This window comes from Orcinus orca, chromosome 17, assembly GCF_937001465.1.
Source record: "Orcinus orca chromosome 17, mOrcOrc1.1, whole genome shotgun sequence".
NCBI classification, from domain to species: domain Eukaryota; kingdom Metazoa; phylum Chordata; class Mammalia; order Artiodactyla; family Delphinidae; genus Orcinus; species Orcinus orca.
In genome coordinates, this window is record NC_064575.1 from 62,369,608 (window position 1) to 62,383,203 (window position 13,596).

Consider the following 13,596-nt stretch of genomic DNA (forward strand, 5'->3'; position numbering starts at 1 on the left):
CTGAAACAGAATGCTCCAAACATACTGGATGACTTATAATTTTTTTGAACTCAGCCTATCCATTAGTGCTTCTGTTTCAAAGTCTTACTCTTGTCTGATGCATTTGAAATGTTAGCACATCTCAAAACCCAGATCAAGTCTCATCCTCTGTGAAACAAACACTTCCTGAACCTCTCCTCCATCAACCCAAGGAGAACTGTTGATTTTCTTCTTGGTACCTCTGTCATGTATGCTTCTGTTATTGCAGTTAGCAATTTTATGGCTATCATTTCATCGCTTTTTTGATTTTCTTCTTAGGCTATTGTTATTGAAAAGCAGGTGCTGTACCTTAATGGTCCCAATGTTTTCAATTGAACAAATATTGCATATTACTTTTGAAAAACTGGTATGATTCAATATAATTTACTGTAAATACACAAATTAACCTATTCTCACACTAACCAACATACGCCAAGAGTAAGACAATCATCAAGAGTAAATATGTGTACATTAGATACTGTTAAGCATCTTTTGTTCATTATATCACTTACTTATCACAGCAACCTTAAGAAATGTCTACAATTCTTATCCCCATTATGCATATGAGGAAACTAATGCCCAGAAAGTTTAAAGTACAGAAAGTCTCACACATTCAGCTAGATGGACCCCATGTTTTTAACTATCTGTAGTCACCTATTATATTTCATTTACATCAAACCCTTTGAAGAGCACCATATTTAGACTTGCTTTCCATGTTTTAAGTGTGATATAAAGAACTAAAGAGGATCCAGGGAGGAATAACAAAAATGATATATAGCCTCGTTTAGGAAAAGTGAAAAAATCAAATAATTTAAAATAGACTAAAAACAGTATAGATTAGTTACAACAGATTCCCAATGAATGACAATCTTTTAGTGGGATTATGAATAAACTCAAACAAAATTTTAACTCAGCTTTTTAGCTTAAGTGCCTGGTCAATTAATTAATATAGTAATGCTGCATAAACTCATTCTGAGGGATAATTAACTTTTAGCTAGTACCCATAGTGTTATTATGAGACAAAGATTGATCATCCTTTTTTGTATTCTCCAGAGCAGATAGAATAAGAAGAAACACATTTACTAATCTACAGGAAATTCTGATTTTAGAAATATGATATTGAAAATCTGAGAGATGAGGGACTCAAATAACAAAACTGTTTTGTATTTTTAATTAAATATAATATTGAATTGGGATCCAGATATATAAAAAAGAAGTGTTGCTCTCCAAGAGCTCACAATGAAGTTTATACATTGGGTCAAGGAAGAAGTCCTGGTATGTAATTGCTTGTTCATTCAGGAGTAAAGGTGGTAGACTTCAGAATAAACAAACAACTTTAAGATGGCCTATAAAAATCATTGACTAAGAGCAAAGAAAATTCTTACATTGTTGCTGGTTATACCTCCAAACATGTCTTTCTTTTTGATACTGTAAAAGCCCCTTATGAAAATCCTTCTATCTTCTTGTAAGGATTCCAGTGAGGAAGAAAAATCAAACATTTATTCCTACTTACAGCATGCTTGTAACAATAAACAGAATTTTTGTTTTAGGCTCATTGTAACAGTTAAGATACTGCATAAAACAGATTTCTATTTCTCAAGAATAAACCCCAGTGAAGGAAGTAATCCAAGAAAATCTGGAGATGTATAATCAAGTTCAATTCAATTTTATTCAAATTAACCAATATTTATAATTAGTTACTATGTGTTAGGCACTGTTACGGGCCATAGGAGCTATACAAGTTAATAATACATGATTCCTGAACATCAAAATCCCAGACATCATTCAAGATCCATCATGGTCTTGCCCTTATAACATGGTGAATGCCTTGAAGTCTGTACCTCACTGTCTTTCATTTCTGTGTCTTTGCATATACCTCTGTCACTTGGACCACACTTTCCCTATCTTAGTTCTACCAAAGTAAGTATCATTTTTCATTTGGAACCTATGACTCAGGGAGCAATGCCTCCATCAAGCTTTCCCTGTCCTACAAACAGTTTAAAATTATGTGACTCTATAGCTCCCTGGCCTGTTTCCTTAGTACTGTATTGCTACAAGCTGTATGGCTGTCATATCCCTTACACCATGTTGCTTTCACAGCAGGGACCATTTACAACTTTCTGTTTGTTTGTTTTTTCCCTCAGATCCTCATTCTTAACAGGTGCTCAAAAAAGTTTAATGATTCTAGTGGTCAGAATAGAAACTACTTGCAGTCAACATTGGAATCTTTATTTAAAGTGATTTTTCTTGCTTTCTACCTCCATTTCCACTCCTCACAGCAAAAATAATTTAAATAGATTGACTTGAGTTTGGGATAAACTAGAAAAATTAAGACTTGGATGAATTAAAAATGTTTACTTAAATCTGAGAAATAATGGAATGAAAAATACCACTTATGAGTTGTATAATATTTAACATTATTGTCAGTTAAATATATAATTATATAAAATAGATTGTTCTCTATTTTGCTAGTACTGAATTAAACATAAAACAGATATTTAGAAATAAATAATCATAAGAATTGGTACCTTGACAAACTGGAGGCGCTCCATCCATCTGGAGTCGTTCTCCTAATCTGCATGTCAGAATTGCATTACCAACCAAAGTAAATCCTGGAAGACACTGATACCTAATAATATCACCTATTAAAAAAAAAATGCAGAAGGGGCTTCTGATAAGCAACAAGGTAATGGTTAAAATAAACAGATGTTTCAATATAAAATTAGAATATTTTTTCTTTCACTCATTTTCAATCAATATAAAAATTCTATTAGTTATAAGCAGTGATGACATTCAAAATATTGAACTACTAGTATGTCATAAGCGCTGACCAATCAGAACTGAAGCCAATAATAAACTACAAGTAAGACTGTACTGGGGCTATCTGGTTAGATATAAGCAACAGTAGTAAGGAAATAATCCGGTTGGTACTGGTAAGATATTCATTAAAAATATATCAAGCAGTTAAAAGGAGATTCCTAGTTATTGCTATTAAGATTAGATGTACATTGGTCATTGATGTTTTCTTACATTTCTCAACAAATATTAATATTACTAGGATAATAATGATAAAAATTTATTATGATAACATTAGGATGTCTTCTTTTCTTACATAATTTTTCAAACTATTAGATATTATTACAGTTAAATTTCCAACCAAGTTTTAAAAGGACTTTATTTATGATCAAATTGAGCATAACCAACCAATTGTTTTCAAAGACATGGAAATAAAACATGTCTTCTAATACACCCTACATATCCTTCATTACACACATCAGGTTTATGCCTGAATTCAACACTACAGTGTTGGAAGGTAGCAAAATAATACTTTGGAAGGAACTACCAGAATAGTTATACGGTTCAAATTCCTGCACTGTTTTCTAACTGTACATCCTGGAAATACAGAATTCTTTCTTCTTGCCTGATACTCCCTTTCCTCTTTTCATTGTTACCCAGTCTTAAGAATTCTAAACAATCCCCATCGATCCAGGGAAAGAAGGTCTAAGACAGGCTGCTACTATTCTTTATTCTTATTTCTTTTAAAGTAAATACCTCTGCTAACAGTATGTTTTCTTTGAAAGTAATTTAGCAGACTTTACCTATTTCAAATTCATCATCTTCTGTCAAAATTTCAGCATTGGGTACAGGTGGTGGAGGTTGACACACTCTTAGTTGATAGGCTATAAAAATAGACAATGTTTATTCCTTCTCTGAGCAGCTATACATATTCACATATGTGAAAAAAGAAAATTACATAAGGTTTATTTATAAGAATAAAAATATATGGTAGAATTTATCAAGTTTCAACTATTTCTTTATTTAAAAAAATGCTACAACATTGAGGGAAAATTAATCATTCCTTAAATATTTTCCCATGGTAAGAATGCTTACCTTTTAACTCCTTATTTCTCACCCTCATTCTAGTCCTTCTGATTATGTGCTTCTATCTTGGCATAATCACAATTTGGAATTATACACTCATGTTTGTTTATGTGCTCAATGCCTAGCTTCCCAAGGTTCATCGCAGAATCCCCTGCATCTAGCAAAGTGCCTAGCATTCAGTCATAATTGCGAACAATACTCAAGGCTTACTCTATTCCAAGGAATATTATGAACATTTTATTTATATTAACTCTATTAGTCCTCACATAAATTTTATTTATTTTATTACTTAATTTATGTAATGAGTTCTATAATTATTCCCATTATATAAAAGAAAAACTGGTAAAAGAATTAAAGAATTTGTCCAACTCATACAGCTATAATATGGCAGAGCTGGGATTTGAACATAGACAGTCTGGCTCCAGAGCCTTCTTTCACCATGCTAGATTAATATGTTTATGTTAAATTTTATGTTTCTAAACTGGTCATCCCATTAGATTAGGTAGATTCTTATTTGGCATAAGGTAAAGGCCACTGAAAAAAGGTCTCTATGAATCTAAGTATCATGACTACTGGCCCTATATGATATCTGTATCACAACTGTTTGCTTAGTTAAAGCCTTGTTTTCACTAGTTGTCTTCAAAGATGTAATATACTATTATTAATTTAAGAAACACATTTTACGCTGTTATAACCTTGAAGAAAAATGTGTTTTATATGCATAATTTTATTACTTAAACTTAGGAGTTAATTTCTTTATGTACCTCAATTCGGAGATAAAAAGAAGGAGGTTTAAAGGCATAGTAACTTGCCCGAGATCACACAACTAGTACAGGGTTTATCCAGAAGTCCAGCCTATGTCCTTCAATGTCAAAGCCCATATCTTCAGTATGGGCCCTATTGTGAGAGTATTACGAGAGTACTGAGGAATATCAACTAGACTAGTTAAGGAAAATTCTGATAAAAAGAAATGAATGAGATAAATTTTAAAGGATGAGTATGATTTTTTCCAGTGCTGAAGGGTAATCATTGGCAGAAGAGCATTCAGAGGAGGAAACATGAGCAAAAATTACAATTATCAAGGTAAAAGGTAGTTGTGAGAAACGCCAGAGAGGTAAGGGAAGGGGGAGAGGAAGATACAGAGAGCCCTACAGGGAGAAATCCTTATAAGATTATGCTTTATTTATTTATTGTTTTATTGGAGTATAATTGCTTTAGAGGAGAGCATTTTATCTGATCTTTGTTTGCCTGTAAACTTGTTTTTAATCTTCATGCTAATCAAAAATTATTTTATTTTAAAGAAGAAGCATATTTTTATCAATGAGGAATTCATGACTCCTGTCATCTGTAGAACCTGCTTAGAATGACTTAGATAACTCAGCTGGAGAGTTTAAAAGACTAGAGGTTGGAAATTATTATTATGAGGAAGATGATGCTCAGAGATACTGTGTTATTTTCCCAAGACCACGTGGGTGATGTGAGCTAAATTCTCTTATTCTCCATTCTTTGGTACCATCAGCATTTTATAAACTGTCCCTAGAGACAAGGGATCACCTTGGGGTCATGGAGGGTGTGAGGAGGTGTAATGTCCGTACCTCCTTCCTCTACAATAAGAGCAATTCTATTTTCATCAATTTTATAGATTTGAATTCTGAATAAATTTTCCTTCGAACAAATTTCCTACAATCTCCACCTAAGTGATTTCATTGATCCTTTTGACTTCAAGTCTGACTTTGTGTCTCAATTCCCAGTTTTACATCACCAGGATAAACATATCTTCTGAGCTCTTCACTACCTACCTCCTCCTACCCTTTACTCTTATTTTCTAATCACAGAACTCTGTTTTGTAGCACATACAATCATGACATGTAGGATACGATGCCCTTGCATAGTTATTAAATAAGTCAATGGTGTCTTAAAGGTGAATGGCATGTCAAATAAAATGATTCATCTAAAAGAGAACACAGATTTAGCTTAAATGTGTATTTTAAATGTGTAAATATCTATGTTACGCAGTTTTTCCATTAATGGTCATCACTTTGAAGCTGTTTCTAAATAGAACAATCCATGGAAAACATGGACTAAAATACATACTCATGCTATTTAAAATTTTGATGATACAATTTAAAAGTTTCAGTTCTGCCTGTAACTGGATATCCTGACTTGTTTCAACATTTATTATTTTCCATTTATTAGCTTACTTTTTCACTATTTGTGACTCCATCTAGGCTTTAAGTAACATAAGGGAGGAGACTCTTCATGTGTCTTTTTCACAATTGAGTAATAAGCTCCTTTCACTTTACTTATAATCCAACAAATATTTGCTAAGTAATACACAAAATATAGGTTTTTTTCAGGAGGGAAAGAGTCTCGAAACAAATAGTCTTCCTTAAGAAGACTCTAGCTCTAAAATTGCAAATGGGATGAAACAGAGGCAATTGTGGGTTAGAGTGCCTGTCAGTATCTTTTGAGGATGACCATTGTTTGAACAGTGCTCTGTTTTCATTCAAATGTGTACAGATGTCTGGTTCCTGGTCCAACAAATTTGCTTCTTAAACTTTAAGAAGCAAACTTAAACTTTAGAGTTTAATTCTGGCAATATATTTGGTTATTTTTCATTTCCTATTTTCTTTGTAATGAAATAACCAACCCAATTCCAGAAAAGAATGCTGCTGCTTTTATCTACTTCAGTTCAACTGAGCTATTCAAGGCTTCTTCAAAAAAAGACACAACAGGACACTGGCAAATTGCCATTCCTTCTCTAAACCACAAAAGCACAAGTGCACAACCTTTCTGCCAAATAAGGATGCAGTATTTCTTACAGAGGAAAAGAAAATGTTCTATGTGCTCTTATAAATTCTAAGTTCTCTATAACCACTGTTGTACTTCAGTGGTGACCCAGATTAGTTCAAGTATGATAACTTCATGATTTGGGGAAGATTTGGAGGAGAAAAAGCACTGATAATTACATACTCAGTTATGTAATTCTGGTAAGGTTATTTCAAAAGTTATGTAAAATAACTTTAAGCAGCTCCACTTGAAAGTAGAGTTAGGAGCATTTAAACAAATGCTATCTGAGTTCTAACTAAGAAGAAAAAATAATTAGTAATTTTTTTTTCCATTTTGGAGAAAGTCTGCTAGTGAATTGATATGAACCATACAGGTAAGTTTCAGTGGTGCTTAAATTACTTACAAATATCACGTTTTATCTGTTAGTATTTTATAATCCATTTGTTTCTCTGCCTATAGAAGGGAGAATCTTTGAATTCAAGAGAAAATGTTCAGCCCTAGATTTGGAGATGAGACAGAGAAATGGAATGGATCATTAGAAATGGATCAACAAGAAGTTACTAGGTATTTTCCTAGACATGGAAAAACAGAAGTATAGTAAACAAGCTTTTGGGAAATATCCTGAATTTTCCATAAGAAAATTCCAATATCTTTTGCATGAAGTGACTTCCCCATATTCCAGTAGCTAATGGAAAGTATCCTACCTTAGTACTGAGACCATTAGAGTCTGAAAAGTAGTGCGCTAAAGGTCTCTTCTCTACATGGTTGAGTTGCCTGGCACATTAGTAGATAACAGAGCACATCAGAGGTGACAATTTTTTCTTTGTCAGTCTCTATTTTCCTTTTTCTGTTTACTATCATAGTTTGGTTTGTTTTGGCTATGAAGGAACACGTTTTAGCTCTTTAACCATCACTTTATTCTGCATATTGAAAAGAAAAGACTAAAGAAAAAAAAGCAAAAGAAAACAAAACAAAAGAAAACAAAGCACAGCCCCTGTATGCTGTTGGCTTGGAGCCGGCCTGGCTCTAACTGATAGGCCATGATTTTCTACTGTTGACTGTAATCAATTTAACTAACAACTAACATCAGACATGATAGCTCTTTGACCTTGTTGGAAAAAGACAAAAATAAGACCTTTCCCGAATCATGTCTGAGCATAGAAAAGACAAAACAAAAACCATAAAACAAAATGAAAACGCTATCCAAACCACCAATATGACCAAGATTCCTCCATCTCAGCTAGTACGAGAGAATGCTGCTACCCCACGCCAATCATAGTTTTAGGTGTGTTCCATACCTTCCACCTTCTAGAAAAAAATTAAGATACCCAATTATAGAACTGCTGCAATTTTCTAAGAGCACCCAACCCAGAGGAAAAGCATGCTTCCTTGAACTTTCCAGAACCATCTTACACAGCCCAAATCCTATAACAAGCCCCTCCTAACACCCTCTCACTGAGACTCCACGGGGTTTCTCATGGTATGTTGTCCCACACATTACAGTGAGCCTATAAACTCAACTTTGTTTAACTACAGAGATGTTCCTGATGGACTTTTGCTGGAGGGGGCTGAGATACTGTAGAATAAAAATGCCATCTTATCACACACAGCAAAATACCAAAATATGGTAAGCAATTTTGACATGACTTTTTGTCATTTAAGTAATCATTAAGTAGTCATTTAAATAATAGTAAATGGCAGTATCTTTTCATCATTATAGTTTTACTAGTTTGGTTTTTTAGCTGTATATATATATAAAATTGTATGATGTTCATACCCCCTATGCTCTCTGGAAATCAAACAATGAAACATTTCATCAGCTCAATGCTCTATCTACTGAAATATGAAAGGAGGTCAGATCTTTACGTTGTGGGAGGCAATGGGGTCACACAGTTCAAAGCAATGGTGATTTATGTTTTATATAAAATGTGTCCTTATATCTACAGTAGTCTCTTTTAGGATGAGACTTTGTGGAGTTAAATATACTTGTCCCCAAATACAGCATTCATTGTAAAGGCAATATAACCTTAAAAGATGACCTAAAAGGTATTACAGGCTTTTAAAATACATTTCTTAAAAATAATCTGAAATTCAATATATAATCAACCCACTCATTCACAGAAGCTGTGCCAATAACAGAAAGCAATGGATAATATATATTATTAAATTGTATTATCCTAAGAAAATCTTCTGTAATGATTGAGGTTCCCTAATATCTGATATTAGAAAAAGAGGTACGCTGGATAATAGATTTAAGCATTAAAATGATACTTTATGTTTTAAATTAATAAATATATATTCTGGCTATACTACAGTGGTTGGCATAAGTCAGATTCCCAATAAACTTATCTTATTTTCTCATCACCATAGCACATTTTGGAAACTACAAAGAGGAACACACTAATTTGTGATAAACCTACCAACATATTGTTGTTAGCCTGTAGGTCCTGGGGAAGAGAAGCACTAAAAAGTTCAAAGTTCCAAGTTGTAATTAGGAGAGGTATTTTCTAGAAAGTGAGATGACTTATCTTGATAAAAATGAAAATCATTGCTAATTTTTAAAGAAAAATTATGTTTACATACCATTAAATATAATCTATGCATGAGATAATACCAGCTTAGGACACTACCTGGCACTTGGTAAGAACTCAGTATAGTTTAGCTATTATTATGATTGCTGTTATTGTTGTCATTATTTAAAAAGAGGTCAGTCCTTAAGTCAGACAGACCTATTTTGAATTCCCGGCAGCCCTTCTATTTATTAGTTCTCTGGCTTTATATACGTTACAAATTTCTGTCTTTTGGTTCTTTAATTATTAAAATAGGGATAATAATACTTATATTGCAGAGTTATTACAAAAATTAGCATGGAAAGCATCTAGCATAGTGCCTGGCATATTAAGTATTCAGCAAATGGTAGCTATCGCTATTAGAGTGACTATACAAAGTTAGTGTCTGTAAAAATATGCAGTTGAAACAGGTTTTGTGTAATTTACTTTCAGGAAGTCATTGATTAGGACTGAATACTGTTATTATTTATTATAAGACAAACCCATCTTGACTCTATGGCAGATATCAAGAAAATTCAGGGGCCTCCCTGGTGACGCAGTGGTTGAGAGTCCTCCTGCCGATGCAGGGGACATGGGTTCGTGCCCCGGTTTGGGAAGATCCAACATGCCGCGGAGCGGCTAGGCCCGTGAGCCATGGCCGCTAAGCCTGCCCATCCGGAGCCTGCACATCCGGAGCCTGCGCGTCCAGAGCCTGTGCTTCGCAACGGGAGAGGCCACAACAGTGAGAGGCCCGCGTACCGCAAAAAAAAAAAAAAAGAAAATTCAGCTCTTTCTTTAGGGAATTACGGTTATAGTAATACAGAGAAAGACTAGCAGATTTCCTCAGATGAAGAAGAAATACGGTATCTGAGATAAAGTGCCTCAACATTTATGCCTGCCCTATTTCTTCATTGCATAGAACTTTCATTTTCCAAAGCTTTTTATGAATGTTATTTTTGATCATGAAAGGCTTTATGAAGGTGATGTTTTATAAAAGACAGATATCTGACTAGATCTCATAAAAACACATTTTTCTCCTTTCAGACATATTAAAAATATATTAATAAATAAAACTTAAATAATCAATGTGACCTTAAGAAAATATATGAAAATACTGATCTGTTAAATTTATAAAATAAGTACACAAGTCCTAAGAAAACCACTTCTGACTTATAGGTTTGGGCATAACAGAAGGAGCTATTATATCACTAAGAGAATATAAAGAAAACTGAGTGGGGTAGTAAACCATTCTAAGCTTAGGTATATTAAATCACCTGAAACTAAGTGTTAAATAGTGAATTATCTCCCTGGTTAACTTATGAAAAAGTACCAAATGACCTGACCAGTTTTTTGTTTTTGTTTTTTTTTTACCATTATGAGAGCTCATTTTGGCACTAAGCTACTGAATACGAGCCATGGATATGAATATTATATTTTCAGTTATATTAAATTGTACTAATTATATTAATACCAATTTGAAAACAGGCATCTTTTTTGTTTTTGTGAGGAGGGATGAGCACACATGTACATAACTGTAAAATAACCTTTTTAAAAGTTGTCACTAAGACAGCTCAAATAAACTCAATTAGACATTTTAAAAAGAATCGAACACACGTGACCATAAGACTAAACTATAATTACTTAGTCAATAATAAAACTATGAAAGGATTAAGAAGCATAAGTGTGATCTGTGTCCTCATAAAAGCACTCACTATTATTAAACTCACAAGGCATATAAAACAATACAGCATACTGTAAGTTCTGAAAGGTTTGGTGAAAAGAGTAAGTGCAATCATAGAAAAGATGGTAGTGATCCCTATGAGTTTGAATTATCAAGAAAAGGAGAAATGGGACTTAAGATAGGTAGAGTTAAAGAACTGAAGATGAGTAAGAAACCATTTAAGAATGGAAGTTCAGGGGGCAGTGAGAGTAAGAATCTAATGGGAGTCAGAGTAGGCACTGGGGAATAAGAATCAATGAACCAGATGATAGGGTAGCTTTAAATTTGATTTAATGAAGGCATCATGCATTCTTGAAAAGGTGAGTCAGGATGAAAGCACGCTTAGGAAAATTATGCTACTAGGGCTAGTAGAATATAAGGCATCTGTCAATTTTTAACATGACCCCTGGCTACCTCTCCAAATTTCAAGGTTATTTTAAGGTTTGGGTAAAATTGCCAGAGATGTTGATTCAAATGTTAGGCTTCTCTAAGCTCTGGCAATTGAGCCTTATTATAACATTTAAAATATAAGTATAAATAAATATAAATACTCTATTAGAAAAACTAATATGTGAGGTAAGATATTGTAAGGAAAGGAATATTTACTGAACATACACTGTCCTAGGAACTATGCTAACTGTATATTACTCATTCTCTCCAATCATTTCATCTCTGCAATGCAATGTTGATGATAGTGATAATGACAGCACTTACATGGGTTGAGCTATACAAAATTGTCAATATTCAGCATTTCTGCCAACAATTTCATATGGTTCAACCTAATACATGCCAGTAATTGGAGTAATTTCTATATATACAGTATCTCATTAATCTTCTCAGCAATTATATCATGTTGTGTTATAGCTGAAGAAAGTGGAAACCAAAGGATAACTTGTCCAAAGTCAGCTGAAAAACAAAGCCCTAAACAAATATTTGATCTTCCTTATTCCTAAAATAATTCTATTTTTAATATACATGATTCAGAACCTAGTTACAAAAATCAGGTGAAACATAATTTGGAATGAGAATATATGTATATACATTCACATAAGTGTCTATGTAAATCTACGTTCATATTTTGTATGTGTTTACCTACATTCTGCATCCTTGTATTTTCTATGTAAAGATTTTCACATTTTCACACACACACACAAACACACACACAAACACACACACACAGATACTGACATCCTTTTCTCTGACAATATTTCCCCTTTGAAATGTTTCCTAAGTTTTATAAGAATTTTCCACTCCCTATAAGATTATTTTATGGATATTTACAGTCCATCAATGAACAGTCCCTTCTTTATCACTTGTTCAGGCAAGATACAAAATAATAAAAAGTTATGCGGGGATCTGTGAAGAGAGAAAATGTACAAAATACAGTTCAGCAACGAATTCATCTTTTGAATTTAAAATCATTTAGTTTAGTAGTTCTTGAGCTATGATTACCTTTCAAAGTAATAAAGCTATTGTTGCAGCTTTAGACTGTATATACATACTGCCAGTACCAATGACCAATTCATAAAAAAGGCAAAGGAGTTATTAAAAAAAATAAACAGCCTGAATCAAAGTTATCTAACTGAACTCCCTGCTTTCTAATTGGCTATGCCAGATAATACATGCAGCTCTGGCCACTATAGAAGCACAAATTGGGCATCATCTACTGATTGATAAGTGCTGAGATTACGCAAATCAAATATTTTCTGGTCTGTTCTCTGAGTATTTCTAGACCCAATGTGCTTTAAGTGTCTTTGTGTATAACCATATTTGACTTACCATATTTTTCATGTAATATAAGCTTTGAGTATCAAAGATTTTCTTACTTTGTGTTAAAAAAAGAAGAAAACATTAAATTGTATGTTAACATAATGGACAAGGTACACATTCACCCTGGAAATTTTAATATAAGTTTTGCAAATTTAATTTAGTAGCTTATTGATCCTGTGATGCTCATGGAATTGGTCTGACAAAGTCATATGAAACAGAATGTGCTTATGAAACTACGGTCATAGCAGATGAAAGGATATAATCACTAGAAATAAACATTTTCTTATTTATAATGAAATACAATTTAACATAACAGGAAATTTAAAAAAATCCTCTGAAACCATCTGAATGTTCTTTCAAAAAGTTAATGTTATGAAGAGAGAACCCAGAATAATTATATACAAAGAATTGAAATTGAAACTCTTCATAAATTATTTCACGGGAGTAAAAGCTAAGAACTTAATGATCTGAAATAGTCACTTAAAGCTGTAGGATTCTAGAATAGATATAGTTGTGAAACAGAGTATAAATGAATGAGTAATGTGATCCAAAGCATAAAGTTATTGGATGCTAATTTTAGAAAGACTCACAGCAGGTTAAATAGATTAAACATTTTGTATTGAAAAAAATCGATTGATGTTTTAAAACTACATGCAATAAAATATGAACAGCTGGTTCTCTTTTATGCATTTCCATGCAAAAATAATTATTTTCTACTGGGGTAATTACTGACTGATTTATTTCCTATCTCCATTTGCTCACATTTTAATGTCCCTAAATGCTTAGAAGAGGCCGTTCTTTGCAAGTAAATGTATTTGAAATGATAAAAAAGTGTCAAATTTTAATACCTTTGCAATCATTGGTTGA

The 13,596-nt window shown here is 33.0% G+C and overlaps 1 protein-coding gene across 1 annotated transcript in view; it reads right to left on the bottom strand.

Moving 5' to 3' along the window:
* The window catches only part of CSMD3 (CUB and Sushi multiple domains 3), a 1,064,314-nt gene that overhangs the window by 93,415 nt on the left and 957,303 nt on the right, over positions 1–13,596 (bottom strand). The window contains exons 46-47 of the mRNA XM_004265377.3: positions 3,618–3,698; positions 2,547–2,660 (exon numbers count right to left, since the gene is read on the bottom strand). Of these exons, the coding sequence (XP_004265425.1) occupies positions 2,547–2,660; positions 3,618–3,698 (195 nt within the window). The remainder of the gene's footprint in view (positions 1–2,546; positions 2,661–3,617; positions 3,699–13,596) is intronic.